The sequence below is a fragment of the Staurois parvus genome, unplaced genomic scaffold (genome assembly GCF_062004578.1).
Source record: "Staurois parvus isolate SC_StPar_1 unplaced genomic scaffold, SC_StPar_1.0 ptg000191l, whole genome shotgun sequence".
Taxonomy (NCBI): domain Eukaryota; kingdom Metazoa; phylum Chordata; class Amphibia; order Anura; family Ranidae; genus Staurois; species Staurois parvus.
The window spans coordinates 6946354-6970902 of NW_028317987.1; the positions used below are offsets into that span (position 1 = coordinate 6946354).

At 49.7% G+C, this 24549-nt stretch overlaps 3 protein-coding genes across 3 annotated transcripts in view; all 3 read right to left on the reverse strand.

Annotated features, from left to right (window-relative positions):
• LOC149461937 (uncharacterized) overlaps window positions 1–24549 on the reverse strand; it is a 359663-nt gene that overhangs the window by 183365 nt on the left and 151749 nt on the right. The gene's annotated exons all lie outside the window — the stretch shown is intronic.
• LOC149461938 (uncharacterized) overlaps window positions 1–24549 on the reverse strand; it is a 134914-nt gene that overhangs the window by 73205 nt on the left and 37160 nt on the right. The gene's annotated exons all lie outside the window — the stretch shown is intronic.
• LOC149461941 (uncharacterized) lies at window positions 4598–9676 on the reverse strand. The gene is made up of 3 exons (XM_089677705.1): window positions 8860–9676; window positions 8033–8350; window positions 4598–5242 (listed from the first exon to the last, which is right to left on the reverse strand). The coding sequence occupies exons 1-3, from the start codon at window positions 9674–9676 to the stop codon at window positions 4647–4649; spliced, it is 1731 nt and encodes a 576-aa protein (XP_089533831.1). The 3' UTR covers window positions 4598–4646.

Genomic DNA, 24549 nt, shown 5'->3' on the forward strand with positions numbered 1-24549 from the left:
ACCCCCTTCCTGCCCACCGGGCACTTCTACCCCCTTCCTGCCTACCGGGCACTTCTACCCCCTTCCTGCCTACAGGGCACTTCTACCCCCTTCCTGCCTACAGGGCACTTCTACCCCCTTCCTGCCTACTGGGCACTTCTACCCCCTTCCGGCCCCCCGGGCACTTCTACCCCCTTCCTGCCTACTGGGCACTTCTATCCCCTTCCTGCCTATCGGGCACTTCTACCCCCTTCCTGCCTACAGGGCACTTCTACCCCCTTCCTGCCTACCGGACACTTCTACCCCCTTCCTGCCTACCGGGCACCTCTACCCCCTTCCTGCCTACTGGACACTTCTAGCCCCTTCCTGCCTACCGGGAACTTCTACCCCCTTCCTGCCTACAGGGCACTTCTACCCCCTTCCTGCCTACAGGGCACTTCTGCCCCCTTCCTGCCTACAGGGCACTTCTACCCCCTTCCTGCCTACAGGACACTTCTACCCCCTTCCTGCCTACAGGGCACTTCTACCCCCTTCCTGCCTACCGGGCACTTCTACCCCCTTCCTGCCTACCGGGCACTTCTACCCCCTTCCTGCCTACAGGGCACTTCTACCCCCTTCCTGCCTTATTCCAAATCCTCTACTGGTCATTAACCACTTGAGCTCCAGAGAATTTACCCCCCTTAACCTCCTTAGCGGTATTCCCGAGTGTAGCTCGGGGTAAAATTTGAGTACCAAGAGCGGTAACCCCGAGCTACACTCGGGCTTACCATGCGGCGTTCTCCGGGGGTCCCTGCAGCACTTACCTTGTCCTTCACTCCCGCGATGTGTCCCGGCTTCTGTGTTCCGGTCCCTGTGATGTCGGGACGTACGGAACCGGCGGGAAATTTGAAATTTTTAAAAAATGTCATTTTTGCTGTCATTGCTGTTTCAATGCATTTCACATACATTGTGTCCCGAGTGCTTTGTCCGGCACCCTGCCTGCATTTTTACCGCCCTTTCTGACTGGAAACTGTGAAACGTCCATGGCGTCCAAAAAGCGTCCCTTTAGGTCAGACGCGGTTTTAGACCGGCTAGAGAACAGCGATAGTAAATCAGAACCACTTGCAGAATTGAGTGATAATGATTGGTGGGGAAATTCCTCATCAGACACTGAAAACGATTCTGCGACTGAGCTCAGCGATGTGTGAACTTGGCGCCATATTTCCAATATCAGTGTTTTTGGTTTGATTATATTATTGAATTACATTTATTATTATATTATTATTTTTATGATTATTTATTAAATTATAATTTATGATTTCGTGTTTCAAGTTATATCCTCCCCGGGATGTTTACTAGACTCTTGTCCGGACAGATTTCAGTGAGTTATTCCTAAGAATTACAGCCGACAATAAAAAACGACATATTTCCATGCAAAAAAATGTACCACTTTGAGCACAAAAAATCGGAAAGAATCATACCGCCGAGGAGGTTAATGACCACGCCTCTTGCTGCTACTCAGCGCTGCACTAATTCAACTGATAATTGCGCGGTCATGCAATGCTGCACCCAAACAAAATTTACGTCCTTTTTTTCACACAAATAGAGCTTTCTTTTGGTGGTATTTGATCACCTGTGCGCTTTTTCTGTCTCTCTGATATGGAGGATGGGACATTCTGGGTAGTCTGTCTCTCTCTGATATGAAGGACGGGACATTCTGGGTAGTCTGTCTCTCTCTGATATGAAGGACGGGACATTCTGGGTAGTCTGTCTCTCTCTCTGATATGAAGGACGGGACATTCTGGGTAGTCTGTCTCTCTCTGATATGAAGGACGGGACATGCTGGGTAGTCTGTCTCTCTCTGATATGAAGGACGGGACATTCTGGGTAGTCTGTCTCTCTCTCTGATATGAACGATGGGACATTCTGGGTAGTCTCTCTCTCTGATATGAAGGATGGGACATTCTGGGTAGTCTGTCTCTCTCTGATATGAAGGATGGGACATTCAGGGTAGTCTGTCTCGGTCTCTGATATGAAGAACAGGACATTCTGGGTAGTCTGTCTCTCTCTGATATGAAGGATGGGACATTCTGGGTAGTCTGTCTCTCTCTGATATGAAGGACGGGATATTCTGGGTAGTCTGTCTCTCTCTGATATGAAGGACGGGACATTCTGGATAGTGTGTCTCTCTCTGATATGAAGGACGGGACATTCTGGGTAGTCTGTCTCTCTCTGATATGAAGGACGGGACATTCTGGGTAGTCTGTCTCTCTCTCTGATATGAAGGACGGGACATTCTGGGTAGTCTGTCTCTCTCTGATATGAAGGACGGGACATTCTGGGTAGTCTGTCTCTCTCTCTGATATGAACGATGGGACATTCTGGGTAGTCTCTCTCTCTGATATGAAGTATGGGACATTCTGGGTAGTCTGTCTCTCTCTGATATGAAGGACGGGACATTCTTAGTAGTCTGTCTCTCTTTGATATGAAGGATGGGACATTATGGGTAGTCTGTCTCTCTCTGATATGAAGGACGGGACATTCTGGGTAGTCTGTCTCTCTCTGATATGAAGGATGGGACATTGTGGGTATTCTCTCTCTTTCTCTCATATGAAGGATGAGACATTCTGGGTAGTCTGTCTCTCTCTCTCTGATAGGAAGGACGGGACATTCTGGGTAGTCTGTCTCTCTCTGATATGAAGGACGGGACATTCTGGATAGTGTGTCTCTTTCTGATATTAAGGACGGGACATTCTGGGTAGTCTGTCTCTCTCTGATATGAAGGATGGGACATTGTGGGTATTCTCTCTCTTTCTCTCATATGAAGGATGAGACATTCTGGGTAATCTTTCTCTCTCTGATATGACGGACGGGACATTCTGGGTAGTCTCTCTCTCTCTGATATGAAGGATGGGACATTCTGGGTAGTCTGTATCTCTCTGATATGAAGGACGGGACATTCTGGGTAGTCTGTATCTCTCTGATATGAAGGACGGGACATTCTGGGTAGTCTGTCTCTCTCTGATATGAAGGACGGGACATTCTGGGTAGTCTCTCTCTCTCTGATAGGAAGGACGGGACATTCTGGGTAGTCTCTCTCTCTCTGATAGGAAGGACGGGACATTCTGGGTAGTCTCTCTCTCTCTGATAGGAAGGATGGGACATTCTGGGTAGTCTGTCTCTCTCTGATAGGAAGGACGGGACATTCTGGGTAGTCTGTCTCTCTCTGATATGAAGGACGGGACATTCTGGGTAGTCTGTCTCTCTCTGATAAGAAGGACGGGACATTCTGGATAGTTTGTCTCTCTCTGATATGAAGGAAGGGACATTCTGGGTAGTCTGTCTCAGTCTCTGATATGAAGGACAGGACATTCTGGGTAGTCTGTCTCTCTCTCTCTGATAGGAAGGACGGGACATTCTGGGTAGTCTGTCTCTCTCTGATATGAAGGACGGGACATTCTGGATAGTGTGTCTCTTTCTGATATTAAGGACGGGACATTCTGGGTAGTCTCTCTCTCTGGTATGAAGGACGGGACATGACTAGTGCACCAGAGATCGGTTCATCCAGATCCCCTTACCTATAACTCTTATTTAAATAAAAACATGACACCGTTTTGGAGTAAATGGCCAACATGGCCTTTGATTATTAACCACACAATTTTAAACACCAAACCAATTCCTTATACAGAAACATACCAATTTGTTGTTGGTCTTCGAAGGCCCCATCCACAAAATTATCCGAAATGCACCTGCGGACCCCATATACCAACAGGCCTCCAGCCGCAACCACCCAGCTCGGAGATAACCTTACCGTCCGCAGTGCAGCACCACCACATTCCAGTTAAACCTTGGTTAACTGGAATGTTCCCCGGGCACACCATACCACCGATGGGTCCCACACCATTCTCTGTACCTTCCAGATAATACCCGCCTCTAAAGACCAACAAACCGCCCATGAACCGCAGAACCCCCATTCCTCATAGAAGAAACCAAAACTCACCAAATAGGGAGGGTGGGAGGGAAGCTCACTCACCAACGTCCAGCTTCCGAATTACCGCCCCCCACCCAGACCACCCCACCCAAAGGTGCCAAGGAGACCACCCACGTTCTGCCTCTACCAACCAGCTCCCACCTATACATTTTCAAACCCCTTGCACTGACTTAACCCTTTCTAGCCTTCCTTACCCACTCTAGGCCTAGTCATGCCTGCCCTGCGCTACTTTTCTCCTGTCATTTACGCTACGGGCATTACTTGACTAGTGCACCAGAGATCGGTTCATCCAGATCCCCTTACCTATAACTCTTATTTAAATAAAAACATGACACCGTTTTGGAGTAAATGGCCAACATGGCCTTTTATTATTAACCACACAATTTTAAACACCAAACCAATTCCTTATACAGAAACATACCAATTTGTTGTTGGTCTTCGAAGGCACCATCCACAAATTATCCGAAATGCACCTGCGGACCCCATATACCAACAGGCCTCCAGCCGCAACCACCCAGCTCGGAGACAACCTTACTGTCCGCAGTGCAGCACCACCACATTCCAGTTAAACCTTGGTTAACTGGAATGTTCCCCGGGCACACCATACCACCGATGGGTCCCACACCATTCTCTGTACGTTCCAGATAATACCCGCCTCCAAAGACCAACAAACCGCCACAACACGCTGGGTAAGCCCTTACCCATGCGTGCCCCACCACAAACGGACTGCTCTCTGCACACCATCCTGTAAACCCAGAGACCACAAATCCGTCCCAATTGCGTTAAGATGTACCCCATCATTCCGCAAATACTGCCAGGTATCCACTTCCAACTCCAAATGCCGGACCACCAACCCCCCATTCCGAATAAAAAAGCGCCCCACCTCCTTGTTGACCTTTATCCGCACTTTATTAAGCCGCTCCACCGACCGCGCCAAACGCCAAGAGGCGCGGGCGACCATATCCGACCATACCAACACCATGTCCGGATAATCCCTCCGCAATAGCAGAAAGTCCATCTTTATGTCCCTCACCAACTCCCGCATGGACCGAACTCCCAGATCATTACCCCCCGCATGCAACACCAGAACATCCGGTGGCCTATCCAGACTAGAAAAACGCCGAACTTCAGGCACCACACGACCCCACAACATCCCCGGCACACCAATCCATCGCACGCAAGCCTCCTGCCTAGGCAATCCCAACTGTCGCCCATTAGGCCTCACATCCGCCCGCCTGGCCCCCCAAAAAACGTAGGAGTGCCCCAGGATCCACACCAGGCGCACCGCTCCATCTGAAATAAAAGAGCAAGAACTACCACCAGAACAAAAACGGCACAGAGACAGAACAAACTCCCCCCAACCCAGGGACACCAACCCGGGATCCAACCTTATTCAACCCAACAGATGCGGACAAATGTACAAGCGAAACCTCTGGGAATCCCATCTACCAATACGTTTTACCGCCGCATCTGACAAACCCCACCGGGCAGCCTCAGTAGCCGCCCCAATCCGAAACGAGTGAGAAGCATACAAAGATGCATCCAAACCCACAACCTTCAAACAGCGTCGAAAAACCGACACAAATTGAAAACGAGTCAACGGGGACCCATCCTCATGCCTGAAAAAAGAGCCACTCTCCACCGGACGACGGGACAAAAAATCACGAACCGCCCGCACCGGGCACACTAAGGATGTAGGAAGGGCAAAAAACTTTACCCGCGCACCACGACCCAATTGGTCCGTCTTGGACCGACGGACGAACACCTCCACCCAATCACCAGAGACCCTGACATCATCCCACAACAAACCCCCAAGAACGGATTTGGACGGACTGACAAGCTCCCCAATACGCAATGCCCCAAAGAAAGCCACTGCAAAGGCCGCCCGAAATAAACACACCTCAAAGTCTGAAAAGCAAACACAACGCAGATGCTCAAACAACGATCCTAACAACTCGAAGGACACCGGACGACGAGAATCCCTACTGCGACAAGCCCTACGGTAACCCCGAAGAGCCTGTCGCACCCAAAATTCCTTTGTGAAGTCCCGACACCCTTGAAGCTTAAAGAGGAAGGCCAAGCCAGCCAACCGCCTATCCACCGCAGCAGCCGACACCCCCCGTTCCAAGTTCCTTGCCAAATAATACAAAACCGCCACCCCTACCTCCGGGCCCCACGGATCTATCTCGATCTGTTGTAACAAATCCCGCCACTCTCGCCAGACCTTCGAGTATGCCGACCATGTCGCCTCACTCACCGACCTCCGGATCCAACCTGCAACGACCCCAAGGCAATCTCCCACAGCCAGTCGGGACAAGGAACCCCGTGTTGCTCCGCCGCCGGCGCCAACTCTCGGAATTTGTCCCACTGAAAACGAGACAAAGCGTCAGCCAAGATGTTATCAACCCCAGGGAGATGCACAGCATGGAGAAAAACGTTCAGCTGCAGGCAACGCAACACTAAATGGCGAAGCAAGCCAACCACTGGTTGCGAGGAAGCCGAGACCCGGTTGATGACCTGGACCACCCCCAAGTTGTCGCAATGAAAACGAACCTTCTGATTCCTAAAATGTTCACCCCAAACCTCAACCGCCAATACCACCGGAAAAAATTCCAACAGCACCAGGTTACTAAGGAAACCCGCCGCAGCCCAAGAAGAAGGCCACGGAGCCGCACTCCACCGCCCCTTAAAAAAGGCCCCATATCCCCCGGAAGCCGCCGCATCCGTGAACAATTCTAAGTCAAAATTACTGACTGGTCCCGACATCCACAGCGCCCGTCCATTAAAGTCATCCAAAAAGGTATGCCAAATCCTCAAGTCCTCCCGATGTTCCCTAGTTAAACGAATGAAATGCAAAGGGGAAATAATACCCGCCGTCGCCGCCGCCAGCCGTCGGCAAAATACTCGCCCCATCGGCAGGATACGACAAGCGAAGTTCAGCTTACCCAGCAACGACTGCAAGGCCCGTAGCTGAATTTTCCGCTTGCCCAGCACCCCACGAATTTCCCCTTGTAGGGCTAACAATTTGTCCCCTGGCAGCCGGCACTCCATGGCATCCGAATCCAAAATGATGCCCAGAAAAGTCATCACTGAAGCCGGGCCCTCAGTCTTATCCAAAGCCAATGGAATCCTGAAACGGTCAGCAACGTGTTGCAACGTAGCCAACAAAACCGCGCAAACCCTGGAAGCGGGCGGACCCACGCAAAGAAAATCATCCAAATAATGGATGACCGAATTTATCCCGGAGACATCCCGCACCACCCACTCCAAGAACGAACTGAACCGCTCAAACAAAGCGCAAGAAATTGAACACCCCATGGGAAGGCACTTGTCAACGTAAAACAAGCCCTGCCAATGGCACCCCAGAAAACGAAAACTATCCGGATGTACCGGCAACAATCGAAATGCGGACTCAATATCTGACTTCGCCATAAGCGAACCGCGCCCATAACGACGAACACAGAAAACTGCCGCATCAAACGATGTGTAAGACACCGAACAGGACTGCGGATCGATGGCGTCATTAACCGAGCCCCCTTTGGGGAAAGACAGGTGATGAATCAACCTGAACGAATTCAGCTCCTTCTTGGGCACCACCCCCAAGGGGGAAACCACCAGATCTGAAAACGGAGCGCAAGAAAACGGCCCGCCCATACGTCCCAGCCCCACTTCCTTACTCAACTTCGCCGAAACCACCTCAGCATGCTGCACCGCCGACCGTAAGTTACGAGCTAAAGGGGGGATCGAAGTCAAACTACACGGAATACGAAAACCCTCCGAAAACCCCGCCAACAGCAACCCGGCGGCTGCTCGATCCGGATATCTATTTAGGAAAGGCCGCATCCTTTCCACTTTCACCGGAGTTGTCCCTCTTACTCGCATGCTCTCCGGGCAGGCCTCTACCCCGCTTGAAACAGCGCGACAAAGGATGGGAGCCGCCGCAACCTGAACACTCATGTTTAAAACGGCAGGACCCCCCGAAACGACACGCGCCCTCTTGGAACTGCCAACATACACCCCTACGCTTTGAGGCCGATTGTCCTGGGGAGAATGAACCACCGACCCCACCCTGAAAAAACGAACCGGGAGCCCGTACGGGAGTCATGAGGCGCATCCAAAGGCCAATGTCCTTATGGTCCCAACGCAATGAAGGGCGAACAGCCCGCCTCTGCCGAAACTGCTCGTCGTATCGAAGCCATGCGGTCCCACCGTAAACCCTGTTAGCCTCGCTAATGGCATCCAGGTAACAAAAGAGAGCTGAGCAATGCTCAGGAGTCTTCTCCCCAATGACACTGGCCATGATTGCAAATGCCTGCATCCAATTCGCAAATGTCCGCGGGATAAAACGAAAACGCCGCTTCTCAGCGTCCTCACGCCTACCCTCGTCAACCCGCGACCCATCTAACGGAAAACGCTCCAAAGGCAAGAGCGTGAAAATCTCCACATACTCCCCTCTCCAAATCCGCTCCCGAACCTCCGACGGCAAGTGCGCACCCAAAGGGCCCTCAAAACAGACATATACCTCACCCTTGGCCGAGTCCGCCACGCCTACCGTCCCAGAGACCCCAGCACCCCCATCTACAACCCCGGAAACCAGAGCACCTGTTTCCGCTGTAACCACCCCTGGCGCAGAACCAGGAGGGGGAGAAACCCCCGAGCTCCGCCTCTCCCCTCCCTCCTGCTCTAGGACCCCGACACCCGGCGGCGGAAGCTACGCCGAAGCAGGCCCAGGGGCCCTACCCTCACCCTGCTCAAAACGCCGCAACAAATCCCTCAGACCGAACATCAAATCGCCGAGACCCCCCCTAAACCTGACGCGGGAACGCCCACATCCCTCTCCGCCGAGGCCGCGCCCCCGCCTCCCCCAAACAGGTCCCGAAGCGCAGAAGAGAGTAAAATAGGGAACTCACCAGGCTGCCCAGGAGATGTCCCATCAGCCGCGCTTCCCGACTCCATCGCTGCAGAGCGGCCAGCTGTCACCCCCGCATCGGGTTCAGACAGCTCGCCCTCCGATCTGTCGACCTCCTCTTGACGGCTGCATGGCCTCCCCGTCCCAGGAGCCACGGGTCCCTCTGGGTCGTGCCGCAGCCGACTCCGCCTCCTGGCACCAGCCACGCCCCTCGATGTCCCTGGTCTCCGTCCTGTCACGATCCCCTCAGCACTCTGCCCAGAGCCGCCCTTCTGCTGGATCCTCTTCAGAGCCGCCGCTCCATGCAGTACAGGAGGCCCGCCGACTGCAGCAGGGGACAGCCCGGCAGCCGCAGCGCTCCGTCTCCCACGTTGGGCTCCCTCCCTGGCATGCACCTTGCCAGTGGAGGAGCCGTTACCATCCCGTCTCCGTTGCCGTGCGGGCGGGGGGGAGGGGCTTCCTCCGTGCGAAACCCCGCCCACCGAGCTCCGCCGAAGCTGAGGATTCCTCCCGGCTCCCCCGCGAGCAGAGGCCAGAGAGTGCCTTGCCTGCGGGGCCGGAGGGTCCCGTGTGGGGCTCCTGATGCGGCGCTGAGCTCTGGGGGGTGGGGAGTCCGGGCTGAAGCGCTCCGGAGGCCGAGACCTCCGAGCACGTGGGCGCTCCCGCCCCTCTTCCTCCGGCAGTAAGCCCGGGCCCTGCGATAAGCCCGGGTCAAGGGACAAGCCCGGGTCCTGCAAAAAGGCAGAGACCCGGCTCTGCAACCAGTCTATTCCTCGTGAGGCTGCCGCCTCACGCAGCTGGGCCACCAGACCATCCATAACAGCCCACTGTCCCAGGGAAAAGGCCCTAATGATGCTGGCGTGGGTAGGGTGTGAGGGGAGCTCACTGAAGCTCACTCACCAACGTCCAGCTTCCGAATGACCGCCCCCCACCCAGACCACCCCACCCAAAGGTGCCAAGGAGACCACCCACGTTCTCCCTCTACCAACCAGCTCCCACCTATACATTTTCAAACCCCTTGCACTGACTTAACCCTTTCTAGCCTTCCTTACCCACTCTAGGCCTAGTCATGCCTGCCCTGCGCTACTTTTCTCCTGTCATTTACGCTACGGGCATTACTTTCTGGGTAGTCTGTCTCGGTCTCTGATATGAAGGATGGGACGTTCTGAATAGACTGTCTCGGTCTCTGATATGAAGGACGGGACATTCTGGGTAGTCTGTCGCTCTCTGATATGAAGGACGGGACATTCTGGGTAGTTTGTCTCTCTGATATGAAGGACGGGACATTCTGGGTAGTCTGTCTCTCTCTCTGATATGAAGGATGGGACATTCTGGGTAGTCTGTCTCTCTTTGATATGAAGGATGAGACATTCTGGGTAGTCTGTCTATCTCTGATATGAAGGATGGGACATTCTGGGTAGTCTGTCTCGGTCTCTGATATGAAGGATGAGACATTCTGGGTAGTCTGACTCTCTTTGATATGAAGGATGAGACATTCTGGGTAGTCTGTCTCTCTCTGATATGAAGGACGGGACATTCTGGGTAGTCTGTCTCTCTTTGATATGAAGGATGAGACATTCTGGGTAGTCTGTCTATCTCTGATATGAAGGATGGGACATTCTGGGTAGTCTGCCTCGGTCTCTGATATGAAGGATGAGACATTCTGGGTAGTCTTTCTCTTTCTCTCATATGAAGGACGGGACATTCTGAGTAGTCTGTCTCTCGCTCTCTCTCTGATATGAAGGACGGGACATTCTGAGTAGTCTGTCTCTCTCGCTCTCTCTCTCTGATATGAAGGACGGGACATTCTGGGTAGTCTGTCTCTCTCTCTGATATGAAGGACGGGACATTCTGAGTAGTCTGTCTCTCTCTCTCTCTCTCTGATATGAAGGACGGGACATTCTGGGTAGTCTATCTCTCTCTGATATGAAGGACGGGACATTCTGAGTAGTCTGTCTCTCTCGCTCTCTCTCTGATATGAAGGACGGGACATTCTGGGTAGTCTGTCTTTGTCTCTGATATGAAGGAAGGGACATTCTGGGTCGTCTGTCTCTCTCTTTGATATGAAGGACGGGACATTCTGGGTAGTCTGTCTCTCTCTGATAAGAAGGACGGGACATTCTGGATAGTTTGTCTCTCTCTGATATGAAGGAAGGGGCATTCTGGGTAGTCTGTCTCGGTCTCTGATATGAAGGACAGGACATTCTGGGTAGTCTCTCTCTCTCTGATAGGAAGGACGGGACATTCTGGGTAGTCTGTCTCTCTCTGATATGAAGGACGGGACATTCTGGATAGTGTGTCTCTTTCTGATATGAGGGACGGGACATTCTGGGTAGTCTGTCTCGGTCTCTGATATGAAGGACGGGACGTTCTGGGTAGTCTGTCGCTCTCTGATATGAAGGAAAGGAGATTCTGGGTAGTCTGTCTCTCTGATATGAAGGATGGGACATTCTGGGTAGTCTTTCTCTCTCTCTGATATGAAGGATAGGACAGTCTGTGTAGTCTGTCTCTCTTTGATATGAAGGACGGGACATTCTGGGTAGTCTTTCTCTTTCTCTCATATGAAGGACTAGACATTCTGGGTAGTCTGTCTCTCTCTCTGATATGAAGGACGGGACATTCTGAGTAGTCTGTCTCTCTCTCTTTCTCTCTCTCTCTCTCTCTGATATGAAGGACGGGACATTCTGGGTAGTCTATCTCTCTCTGATATGAAGGACGGGACATTCTGAGTAGTCTGTCTCTCTCTCTCTCTCTCTCTGATAGGAAGGACGGGACATTCTGGGTAGTCTGTCTCTCTCTCTGATATGAAGGACGGGACATTCTGGGTAGTCTCTCTCTCTCTGATATGAAGGACGGGACATTCTGGGTAGTCTGTCTTTGTCTCTGATATGAAGGACGGGACATTCTGGGTAGTCTCTCTCTCTCTGATATGAAGGATGGGACATTCTGGGTCGTCTGTCTCTCTCTTTGATATGAAGGACGGGACATTCTGGATAGTTTGTCTCTCTCTGATATGAAGGATGGGACATTCTGGGTAGTCTGTCTCTCTCTGATATGAAAGACGGGACATTCTGGGTAGTCTGTCTCAGTCTCTGATATGAAGGATGGGACATTCTGGGTAGTCTGTCTCTCTCTCTCTGATAGAAAGGACGGGACATTCTGGGTAGTCTGTCTCTCTCTGATATGAAGGACGGGACATTCTGGGTTGTCTGTCTCTCTCTGATATGAAGGACGGGACATTCTGGGTAGTCTGTCTCTCTCTGATATGAAGGACGGGACATTCTGGGTAGTCTGTCTCTCTCTGATATGAAGGACGGGACATTCTGGGTAGTCTGTCTCTCTCTGATATGAAGGACGGGACATTCTGGGTAGTCTGTCTCTCTCTGATATGAAGGACGGGACATTCTGGATAGTCTCTCTCTCTGATATGAAGGACGGGACATTCTGGGTAGTCTGTCTCGGTCTCTGATATGAAGGACGGGACATTCTGGGTAGTCTGTCGCTCTCTGATATGAAGGACGGGACATTCTGGGTAGTCTGTCTCTCTCTGATATGAAGGACGGGACATTCTGGGTAGTCTGTCTCTCTCTCTGATATGAAGGATGGGACAGTCTGTGTAGTCTGTCTCTCTTTGATATGAAGGACGGGACATTCTGGGTAGTCTGCCTCGGTCTCTGATATGAAGGATGAGACATTCTGGGTAGTCTTTCTCTTTTTCTCATATGAAGGACTAGACATTCTGGGTAGTCTGTCTCTCTCTGAAATTAATGATGGGACATTCCGGGTATTCTGTCTCTCTCTCTCTGATATGAAGGACGGAACATTCTGGGTAGTCTGTCTCTCTCTCTGATTTGAAGGACGGGACATTCTGGATAGTCTGTCTCTCTGTCTGATAAGAAGGATGGGACATTCTGGGTAGTCTGTCTCTCTCTGATATGAAGGACGGGACATTCTGGGTAGTCTGTCTCTCTCTCTGATTTGAAGGACGGGACATTCTGGGTAGTCTGTCTCTCTGTCTGATAAGAAGGATGGGACATTCTGGGTAGTCTATCTCTCTCTGATATGAAGGATGGGACATTCTGAGTAGTCTGTCTCTCTCTTATATGAAGGACGGGACATTCTGAGTAGTCTGTCTCTCTCTGATATGAAGGATGGGACATTCTGGGTAGTCTGTCTCTCTCTGATATGAAGGATGGGACACTCTGGATAGTCTGTCTCTCTCTCTGATATGAAGGACGGGACATTCTGGGTAGTCTGTCTTGGTCTCTGATATGAAGGACGGGACATTCTGGGTAGTCTGTCTTGGTCTCTGATATGAAGGACGGGACATTCTGGGTAGTCTGCCTCTCTCTGATATGAAGGATGGGACATTCTGGGTAGTCTGTCTCTCTCTGATATGAAGGACGGGACATTCTGGGTAGTCTGTCTCTCTCTGATATGAAGGATGGGACATTCTGGGTAGTCTGTCTCTCTCTGATATGAAGGACGGGACACTCTGGATAGTCTGTCTCTCTCCCTGATATGAAGGATGGGACATTCTGGGTAGTCTGTCTCTGTCTCTGATATGAAGGATGGGACATTCTGGGTAGTCTGTCTCTCTCTGATATGAAGGACGGGACACTCTGGATAGTCTGTCTCTCTCCCTGATATGAAGGATGGGACATTCTGGGTAGTCTGTCTCTGTCTCTGATATGAAGGATCGCTTCTCGGCCTTTTAGCTGCGATCTTATGGTTGTAGTCAGAAGGCAGGTAGTAGGGGACCAGCGCCCTCGGCCTTGGCACGTATACCAAGCGTGACTTGCTGCTATAGGGGGTGGCGCTTCCTGAACCCGTTGAGTAGGGATGACCTTTCCTGAGCCTCTCCCGAGGGATTGGTGAAGGGAGGTTGCTCGTTGCTGTGGGATGGCTCCTGTTCCACCGGATGCCCCAAACACCGTTCGGGTGATTATTCCAGAGGCCAGGAGGGCTGAATGCGGACTCTATGTTGTCCAAAAGAAGATTCTGATGGAGTTGCTGGGGATCGCCCACGAAAATATTTTCTGCGTGCAAGCTTTTCCAGCGAGTGGTTTTTATGATGTCACTTTCTTCCGCCTTGGGGATCTACGGACTTGCCTGTTGAGGAAGACTGAAAAGGAGGATGACCCTTTGTTGAAGGACGTTTGTTTCTTGGCCAGTGAGTCAAAGCAGCGTATCCCTGTGACGGTGCAACTCTATAATCCGTTTGTGAGAGAGGAGGAGATTAAGGCCTTTTTATATCGATACTGCGCTGTGGTTTCTGGTGGAGTGATGCAGACTAATATCTTTGGCACGTTTAATGGACAGCGCAAGTATTGGGTCCAGTTAAAGAAGGACGCAGGTGGGATCGGGGGCACGCTCCATCCGCCCCAGGCCTTTTCCATTGGGGCCAATAGAGGGGTTCTGTGGTACCCAGGCCAGCCACAATTTTGCCGCAATTGTTTTGCGTTTGGTCATACGAGGGAGCACTGTGACGCTGGAGTTGTATGCCGGAATTGTTTCCAGACAGGACACCGGACGGCAGAGTGTTCAGCTGGGAAAAAATGCCATCTGTGTGGTAGCGGGGGGCACCTGGCAAAGCAGTGCCCTACCGTGGATGGGATTGCCCGCGGTGTGGAGGGCGGTTCTGGGAGTGGTGGTGGTGATAGGAGGGCAAGGTCCTATGCGGAAGCCACTAGAGGAACCTAGGGAAGAGGTGGCAGCAGTGGTGGAACCCCCAGTTGTTGAGGGGGTGGAGCCTGGAGCTGGGGCCTTGGTGGAATTGGCCCAATTACCTGAATTAGAGCCTGGAGGGATATCCCACATGGAGTCAGAGCCTGAACCCCGGGTGGAAGTGGTGAGGAAAGCTGAGTCACCGCTTGCTGGGGGGATGGCACTTGAGCAGACACCTGTGGTAGATCCTGGAGGGGGGGTCCATCTGGAGTCAGGGCCCGAATCCAGGGAGGATGAGAGGGTGGTGGCCGAATCCCAGCTTGATGAGGAGGTGGTACCAGGTCAGGTGCCTATAGAGGGGGGAGGAGAGCTGGTGAGAGAGAAGGAGGAGATGGATCAGTCTTTGGGGTCCCTTAAGCGGAAGCAGCCTGTTGTGGTCTTGACTCAGATGATTGAGGAGGTTCCTAGTCCTGGTAGGAGGGAGGAGGAGGTGGAATCAGACTCTTCATCTCAGTCAATAGAGTCTTTTGCTAGCACTAGCACTTCTGAGAACTTGCAGGATTCAGGGGGCTTTAGAAGGCCGGCTATTATAGAAGGGGGCTCCAGGAGGAGCAGGATTAGGAGGGAGGGGCTTCGGCCCACTAAACAGACCAAGGCCCAGGGGAAAAAGGCCAAAAAGTGAAATTTTTGATGATTAATGCGTTTTTTGTTTCCTTTTCATGCACCTTCGTTTTTCCTCCCTGAATGTTCGGGGACTTCGGTCGGCTCCAAGGAGGGCGTCCATACTGCATTATCTGTCTCTACTGTCAACTATTGTCCTTTGTATCCAAGAATGTAACCTTCTGGAGGAACCTGAGAAGGACATTTGGCCGTATGGCCCGACAGTCTGGTCTATTGGGACGCAGAAAAACGAGGGTGTTGGTATTCTGTTTAAGGGGTGGAGATTTAAAATTCTGGGGGTGGTTCATGTTGTCAGAGGCCGAGCCCTATTGTTAAAAGTGGAGGTGGATGGGTTTGTATTTCGGGTTCTAAATGTGTATGCCCCGGTAAATAGAAATGAGAGGATCTCTTTATTTGAAGATTTGCGGTTCTTTTTGACCGGAAGGGATCCGTTAGCCATCTTAGGTGACTTTAATTGCATCTTGCAGGGAGGGGACAGGAAGAGGGGTTTTGGGGGGAGGGGTAGGGGGGGGTGTGGGTTGGGGGGGTAAGGGGGGGAGGCGGGGGTGGGAGGGGTGGTGTTGGTGGTGGTGGGGGGGGGGGGGGGGAGGGGATGGGGAGGGTGGGGTGGGTGGGGGTGGGGGGGGAGGGGTAGATAGGTCTGGTAAGATCCTCAGGGGTATTTGTGAGGACCTAAAGTTATGTGATGCCGGGAAAGGGAAAGGTTGTACATGTTTTTCTGCCAGCCATCATACGCAGTCGCATATTGACTTTTGTTTTTTATCTAGAGAATTCCAGGTGGAGAATTTTTTGATTCAGAGGGCGCCGTTCACGGACCATGGTCGGGTTGCGTGTGGAGTAAGGGTGGATTCGGATCGGGAACATGGTAAGGGGGTGTGGAAGTTGAATGTGGAGTTGTTGGAGGATGAATGCGTACGGAGTGAGTATAGAGTGTTGTTTAGGAAGTGGGAGAAGAGGTTGTTAGATTTTGAGAGCGTGGTGGGGTGGTGGGAGTGGGTGAAGGCAAATACGAAGGCCTTCTTTGTGAGGAAGGGGTGTGAGAGGGTGAAGAATGCTAGAGAAGAGTATGATTGGTGGCAGAGGCGATTGGAATGTTTGGAGAGGAGGAGAGAATGGGGTGAGAGTGTGAATGAGGAGGTGGCTGAAGCGAAAGAGAAAATCAGGAAGTTTTTGGTGTCAAAAGGCAAGGCCATTAAGGCACAGGCAAAGGCTGCTGTTAAAGAGTTGGATGAGAAATGCACGAGATTTTTTTTCAAGAGGGTGTATGGAGGTAAAAGTGAGTTGGTGACTGTATTGGATGGGGATGGTCAGGAGGTGAGTGGTAATAAGAGGGTGAGGGAGGAGGTGTGGAAGTTTTATGGGAGTTTGTTTGCAGAGAAGGAAAGGGATATGAGTGCGGAAGAGGATGTGTTGGAGAGTGTGGGAAAGTGTTTGGAGAGAGAGGATAGAGAGTTTTTGGAAGAGGATGTTGAGTTGTGTGAGATTGAGAGGAGTTTGAAGGAAATGAAGAATGGGAAGACGCCTGGATTGGATGGTTTGCCAGCTGAGTATTATACTGTGTTTTGGGATATGATTGGTGGATGGGTGTATAGAATGTGTGTGCAAGTGTTGAAGGATGGGAAAGTGCCAAGAAGTATGACTGAAAGTTTGATTATTTTGATTTATAAAAAAGGGGAAAGGAAAGACCTAAGAAATTGGAGGCCGATATCTCTTTTAAATGTTGACTATAAATTAGTTGCCAAAGTTATCGCTAATAGGTTGAAAGGAGTGATTGAGGGAATGTTAGGTGAAGAGCAAGCGTGTGCGGTACCGGGGAGGATGATATGTGAGAGTTTGGTCTGTTTGAGGGATGTTTTGTGGGATGTGAGGGAGCGTAAGCAAGTAGCGGCTGTTGCGACGATAGATTTCGAGAAAGCGTATGATCGGGTGGTGCATGGTTTTATGTGGAAGGTCTTGGAGAGAATGGGGGTGCCTGAGCGGATGATTGGGTGGATAAAGAGTTTGTATGCTGGGATTCGGAGTAGAGTGCAGGTGAATGGTTGGGTGACTGAGGATGTGGCTGTGAGATCGGGAGTAAGACAGGGGTGCCCCTTGTCCCCGATCTTGTTTGTTTGTGTGATTGAGCCTTTGATCAGAATGATTGCGAGAGACAAATGTGTGGGTGGAATGGTGATTCCTGGAAGTGGTGGGAGAATGTTGAAGATCATTGGCTATATGGATGATGTGACGGTGGTATGTAGAGATGTAAGAAGTTTGAAAAGAGTGAGGTTGTTGTTAGATATTTTTTGTTTGGGGAGTGGTTTTAAAGTTAATTTGGATAAATGTGAATGTAAGTTTTTTGGAGATTGGAAGGAGATTGGACAGTGTGGTTGGAGAGTGTGTATGGGTAGTATAAAAGTGTTGGGTGTGCGTTTTGAGAGGGACTTGTATGGGAGAGAAAGTTGGGAAGAGGTGGTGGGAAAAATTGGAAAGCGGACGGCGTTTTGGTCGTTAAGGGCTTTGACTCTGGAAGGTAAGGTTTTGGTAATTAAGGCGGTATTGATGCCGATATTATTATTTTTGTACAGTGTTTTCCCGGCTCAGGACAAGGTATTGAGGAGGATTGTGAGAGTGATCTTCCAATTTCTTTGGTCTTCAAAGGCAGAGAAGTTAAAGAGAGAGAGAGTGGTGAAGAGCAAGATGAATGGTGGGAAGGGAATGGTGTGGATTGAGAGGTGGTTGTTGGTGAGGTATGTGAGTATGTGTGTGCGTTTGAGTGAGAAGGAGAGTATGGCAGGATGTATGACAAAGTTTTGTGCGGGAAGTGTGTTGCGTAAGTTGGGTTGGTATGAGGTGGATTTAAGAAAGCCTGTGTGTTTTAGAGCGCCGTGGTTTTATCTGAAAATTGTGAAAGGGGCTGAAAAGTTTGCGTTGCATGGGATAGTGAAGGAAATGTGGAGTGATTGCAAGAAGGTATGTAAGAAGTTGGATGAGAATGAGGTGATGGAAGGGGTGGGTGGTTTGAGGTCAGTTGAATGTGAGAGAGTATGGAAGAATGTGTGTGATAGGGAGTTAGATAACCGGCAGAAGGATATTGCATGGATGGGGGTGCATAAATGTTTACCAGTACGGATGTTTCAGAGACGGCGTGGGATGTGTGCAACTGAGAGGTGTCCGAGGAGAGGTTGTGTGGGGATAGAAAGTGTTGAGCATGTGTTTTGGAAGTGTAGGTATGCGGTGAAGGTGTGGGGATGTTTGGGGGGTATGATAGAGGGGTTGGTGGGAGTGAAAGGGGTGACGTATGAGATGGTGATGTTTGGTTTATGGCAGTTGGGTAAGAATGATGGCAGGGTTTTATGGTTTTTGGTGAATTGCGTGAAGGAATGTTTGTGGGATGTGCGGAATATTTGGTTATTTAAGAAAGAGGTTGTAAGTGTGCGTGGGTGTGTGGCCATGGTCCGTGGACGGATATATAATTATGGGTACCTGGACTGCAGGAGGTTGGGAGTGGACAGAGCAAATGAGATTTGGAAATTTGCATTATGGAAACGCTGGTTTGTGGCCTGATGGGGTTTTTCCTTTTTTCCTCTCCATGAGTTGCAGAAAGTTTGATGTCTTCTCCCTTCTTCTAAGTCTGATGGTAGCCAGGTGCCTGATGATCCTTAGAACTGGAATTCGCAGGAATCTGTGAGCCTTGTGGCCTTCTCCTTTTGTTGATATTAAAAGTTGTATGGCTTTGGTATATGCATCTTTATATGTTATAAATATGGAACTTACCTTTCCCTTTTTTTTGTCCTAGGTAATTTGATCACTGGAGGGACAGTACCTTTGAGGGATAACTAGATGATCTTTGTCTAGCGGTGAGGGTCAGCGTCTGAAGGGACAGAATTTCTTTTGGACATGTTCCGTGGAACTTTGCGGCATCACATAACATTTTTTGGAAATTGAAGTGCTTTTGCTTTTGCATATATTTGCATATGTGTATACAGTGCTATGTATGTAATTGGCCTTTATGGCTTATATATATATATGTGTATAATGGTGTGAGCTGGTTAAAAGAAAAAACGGACACTTTGGATATTGTTGTTTTTCTGTTATGTACGAATTATTTTACATTTTTGTATATTCTTTGGAATTTTTGAAGAGTTTTTTTTGTTTGTTGTTAAAATTTTTTTTTTTCTCTTCTGTATTTTTTCTTGCCTGTGTTTCTGTGATGTAACTTGTAATATGGCAAAATGTGATTCTTTTGTAATGTTATTTTTTGAAATTTAAAAAAAAAAAAAAAAAAAAAAAAAAATTCGGCTGTCTGATTCTCAGCTAGAAGGTGCCTGGGGTACCCAAGGGTCGGCCTTGGGGGGTGCGTCCCTTTTCGGAGGGCCCCCCCCTTGCTGCTATTGGCTCGAGGCTTAGTCCCCAGGCAACGGGTTGCGATCACCTTGCCCGCCGTCTCCTCACGGAGCGGTTGAGGTTTCTTTCCCGCCTGCTCCCTGTGGGTAGGTTGAGGTAGTGTCCCCCAGGATGGCTTCTGGTGCTCCGGATGTGCCGAATACACTGCGGCTGGTCGTACCGGTCGGCAGGAGGAGTTCCGTTGGGCTTTACGTGGTACAGAAGAGGATTATTGAGGAACTTTTCGGAATGGGCCGTGATCGTATTTTTTGCGTCCAGAGCTTTCCCACCAGCGGATTCTATGATGTTACGTTTATGTCTTTGGCAGACTTGCAAACCTGTCTACAGCGGAAAAATGAGAAAAAGGATGACCCTCTGTTGGATGGTATTGAAATTTTATCAACAGAGTCTAAATTGAGGATTCCCCTTGTAGTCCATATGTATAATCCTTTTGTTTCTGATGAGGAAGTGAGTATTTTTTTATCTAGGTACTGCTCTTTTGTTTCCCGGGCCATCCAACAGACCAATGTCTTAGGTACGTATAAGAGAAAGTTTTGGGTAAAGCTAAGAGCTGACTCAGGTGGTATCGGGGGTACGTGTCATCTTCCCCAGTCTTTCTCCATTGGGAGCAACAGAGGCGTCCTATGGTACCCTGGTCAACCCCTTTTCTGCCGTAGCTGTTTGTCCTTTGGTCACACTAGAGAGGATTGTGAGGCTGGCGTGGTTTGTAGGAATTGTTTCAAATCCGGCCATAAAACCTCTGAGTGTGCTGTAGGACGAAAGTGCCATTTGTGTGGGGCTGAGGACCACCTGGCAAGGCGATGCCCTAGTATGCGTGTGGGGAGGCCTTCGGAGGTTGGTAACGCGGACCATTCGGGCGGAGATGCCGGTGACAAGGCTTCACCTGAGCCATGCCCAGCGCAGGTAGAGCCGGCGCGGTCTTATGCGGAAGTTGCCGGTGGTGCAGCTGGTGTAGTGCCTCCTACTGATATTGATGCTACGGCCGCTATGGTTAAGGAGGTTTTTGGTGTATCGCTACAGGCAGTCGTGCCCCCCAGTGACGCCAGTGGTGAGATTGGGGACATAACACCTCCTTTGGAGTTTGTCCTCGAGACGCTTTTGGCAGAGGGGGAGGAGCAGGGTTGTGTGGAAGGGACGGGGACTAGCCTAGAGGTTGCTGTACTGGGAGATGGGGAGGAGGATATGGACCTATCTAAGGGCTCTCTAAAACAGAAGATGGAGGGATCCCCTTCTGTATCTCCTTCTGGAGTGATAGAGGAGTTCCTAAGTGAAGAGTCGGTCTCTAGTGCTGAACCTAATACGCCCGAATCTCCGGGGATGCCTTTCGTTAGCCCTATGCGAGTGACTGGTCTGGAGGAGGTCATGGGTTTTGGTAGATCATCGAGGAGTGTTCCTCCGGCCGATGAGGCCGTAAATCAAATGATGGGTGTACAAGGGGGGGAGGATGAAGGTCCACCGCAGAGCCGGAGGTCCAGGGCAAGGGGGCCAAAGAAAAGACCGTGAGGGTCCTTTTTGATGTTGTTGTTTTTTTCTTCCTTAAATGCAGGTGAAGGTTTGTTCCCTAAATGTCCGGAGTATACGGCACCCTGTAGGCGTGCTGCGATTTTTGATCTATTAGCAGCGTATGATACTGATATTGTTTGTCTACAGGAGTGTAATTTAGTGGAGCAACCTCGCACTGCAAAATGGACAGCTGGGTCATCCTATTTCTCAACTTGTGTAAGGAAGGGAGGTGGTGTGGGGATATTGTTTAAAAATGACAGATTTAAGGTTCAAAAAGTCATTCATATTGTTCAAGGTAGATGTCTACTTTTGGAGGTGATGGTTGGAGGGGTGTTTTTGAAGATTATTAATGTATATGCATCAGCAATAAAGAGTGAGAGGGTTTCTCTTTTTGAAAAATTAAAATATTTTTTGATGGGTAAGACCCCGGTTATTTTGATCGGCGACTTTAACTGTGTGGTGGAGGGTGGTGATAGGAGTGGGAGAGGGGAGGTAAATGTTGATAGTTCTGGGAAAATATTAGTGGATATTATTCAAACCTTTGGTCTAGTGGATGTGGGGAAGGGAAAGGGATTTACTTATTTTTCAGATAGAGGAAGTGTGGAATCTCGCATTGATTTTTGTTTTATCTCTAAGGATTTATCTGCTGGAAAATTTGGGATACAGAGGGAACCTTTTTCGGATCACGGACGGCTGGCGTGTGGTATACAGATAAAAACTGAAGTAGTGCGTGGTAAAGGAGTGTGGAAACTAAATATGTGTCTATTGGAGGATGAGGTTGTGAGGGGTAAGTATGGGTGTTTGTTTGTACGGTGGAAGAAACGAGTGAATGAGTTCCGGGATGTTGTTGAATGGTGGGAGTGGGTAAAAGTGCGTACGAAAGAGTTTTTTGTGAGAAAGGGGTGCGAAAGAGTTAGAGAAAGGAGACGAATGTATGAGGCATGGCAGAGGCGTTTAGAATATCTGGAAGAGTTGAGAGGTTGGGGGGAGGATGTGAGGGAGGAAGTTGTGGAAGCAAGAGAATTTTTGAAGAGATTCATGGATGAGGAGGGGCGGAAAATTGTGATGCAAGCAAAATCTGTGGTGAAGGAATGTGACGAAAAATGCACTAAGTTCTTTTTTAAAAAAGTATGTAATAATAAATCTGAGATGGTAAAGGCAATGGATGAGAATGGGAGTGTGGTTGAAGGGAATGAGAATTTGAGGAAAGTGGTATGGAAGTATTATTCAAAATTGTTTGCTGAACGGGAGAGGGAGGTGAGTTTGGAATCGGAAGTGATTGAGGAGATTGAAAAGTGCTTGGGGGTGGAAGAGCGAGAGCGGCCTAGTATGGATATTACGAAAGAGGAAGTGGAGAGGGTTTTGAAAGGAATGCGGAAGGGCAGGACACCAGGAGGAGACGGTTTGCCTGTAGAATTCTATAGTATGTTGTGGGGTGTAGTTGGTGAGTGTGTTGTAGAGGTATGCAAAAAGGTTTTGGAAGAGGGGAGATTGTCTGCGTCTATGAGAGAGAGTTTAGTGGTGATACTGCACAAGAAGGGCGAGAAGAGTGATTTGCGAAACTGGAGGCCTATCTCCCTCCTAAATACTGATTATAAGATCGTGGCCAAACTAATTGCAGATAGAATGCGTGAAGTGATTGAGTGCATGGTGGGCGAGGAGCAGGTGTGCGCGGTACCAGGTAGAACGGTTGTGGAGTGTTTGGGGTGTTTGCGGGATTGTTTGTGGTACGCAAAGGATAGGGGCCAAGCAGTGGCGGTGCTTGCCTTGGATTTGGAAAAAGCTTATGACAGCGTTTCACACGACTTTATGATCCATGTTTTAGAGAGAATGGGGGTGCCTGAGAGGATGTTGGGGTGGGTGAAGTGTCTTTATAAAGGATTGGTGAGTAGAGTGTTGTTGAACGGGTGGTTGAGTAATGAGGTATGTGTGAAGTCGGGTGTGAGGCAGGGGTGTCCTTTGTCCCCTGTTCTCTTTGTGTGTGTGTTGGAGCCTTTCTTGCGGATGTTGGTGAAAGACAAGTATGTGAGAGGGGTTGATGTGCCTGGTAGTGGGGGGAAGTGTTTGAGTGTGTTGGGATATATGGACGATGTGACGGTGGTGTGTCGTAGTATGGTTGGATTGCGGAGAGTGAAACTGTTAGCGGACATTTTTTGTGCTGCGAGTGGGTTCCGTGTGAATGTGGAAAAGAGTGAATGTAAGTATTTTGGTGCATGGTGTGAAGTTGAATCAAGTGTGTGGAAAGTATGTAAGGGTAGTATAAGGATTTTGGGAATTAAGTTCGGCGATGATATGTATGGGAGAGAGAGTTGGGAAGATATATGGAAGAGAGTGGAAAAAAAGATACAATTTTGGTCTTTGAGGTCCTTGTCATTGGAGGGGAGGGCCTTGATTATCAGGGCCGTCCTGTTACCAATTTTGATGTTCATATATTATGTTTTTCCAGCGCCAGATCGTGTATTGAAGAAAATAATAAGGTGTTGCTTTGTCTTCTTTTGGTCTTCCAGGATGGAAAAACTAAGGCGTGAAAAGGTGGTGAAGACGAGAATGAAGGGTGGCAAGGGTGTGATAAATATTGAACGATTTCTGAGTGTTAAGTTTGTTAGTATGTGTGTTAAGGTGAGTAGGAAGGAAGGTTTGGCTGGAAGCATGGTGAGATATGTGGGGGGAGGGGTGTTACGTAAGTGTGGGATGTATAAGACTGATCTTAGGAAGCCTGTATGTCTTAGGGCCCCGTGGTATTATGTTCATATTGAAAGGTGTATAAGAAGGTATGGGTTGGGGGATGTGTCGGGGGATGAGTGGTGTGATGGAAAGAAGGTGTTGAAGGAGGCGAGTGCGGAGGAGGTGACGGAGGTGGTGGGTGGGTTAAGTGAGGAGCAGAGTGTTCGGGTATGGAAAAATGTGTCTAATCCTGGGTTAGTGAATAAGCATAAGGATATTGCCTGGATGGTGGCTCATAGCTGCCTGCCTACTAGGGCCTTTCAGAGGAGGAGGAGATTGGTGGACAGTGAGATCTGTCCTAGGGAAGGGTGCAGAGGTGTGGAGACTGTAATGCATTTAATGTGGGAATGTGAGCATGCGAAGGAGGTGTGGGGTTTGTTTGGTAATTTTATTAAGGGTTTGTTTGGTGTGGAAAGAATGACTGCAGAGTTGATGATGTATGGTTTGTGTGAGATTGTGGGTGGAAGGGCAAGATTGTTGTGGATGTTTGTGAACTGCGTTAAGGAGTGTTTATGGGATGTGCGCAACATTTTAGTTTTTAAGAAAGATGTGGTGGAGGCTAAGGATTGTGTGGCCGTGATTCGGGGGAGTTTCTTTTTCTATGGGTGGTGTGATATGAAGAGGTTGGGGATGGATAAAGCAGAGGAATTATGGAGATTTTCAAAATGGAGGGAGTGGATTTCATGAGTTTCTTCTGAATATGTGTCTTTTTGGACTTACCGTTTTAATC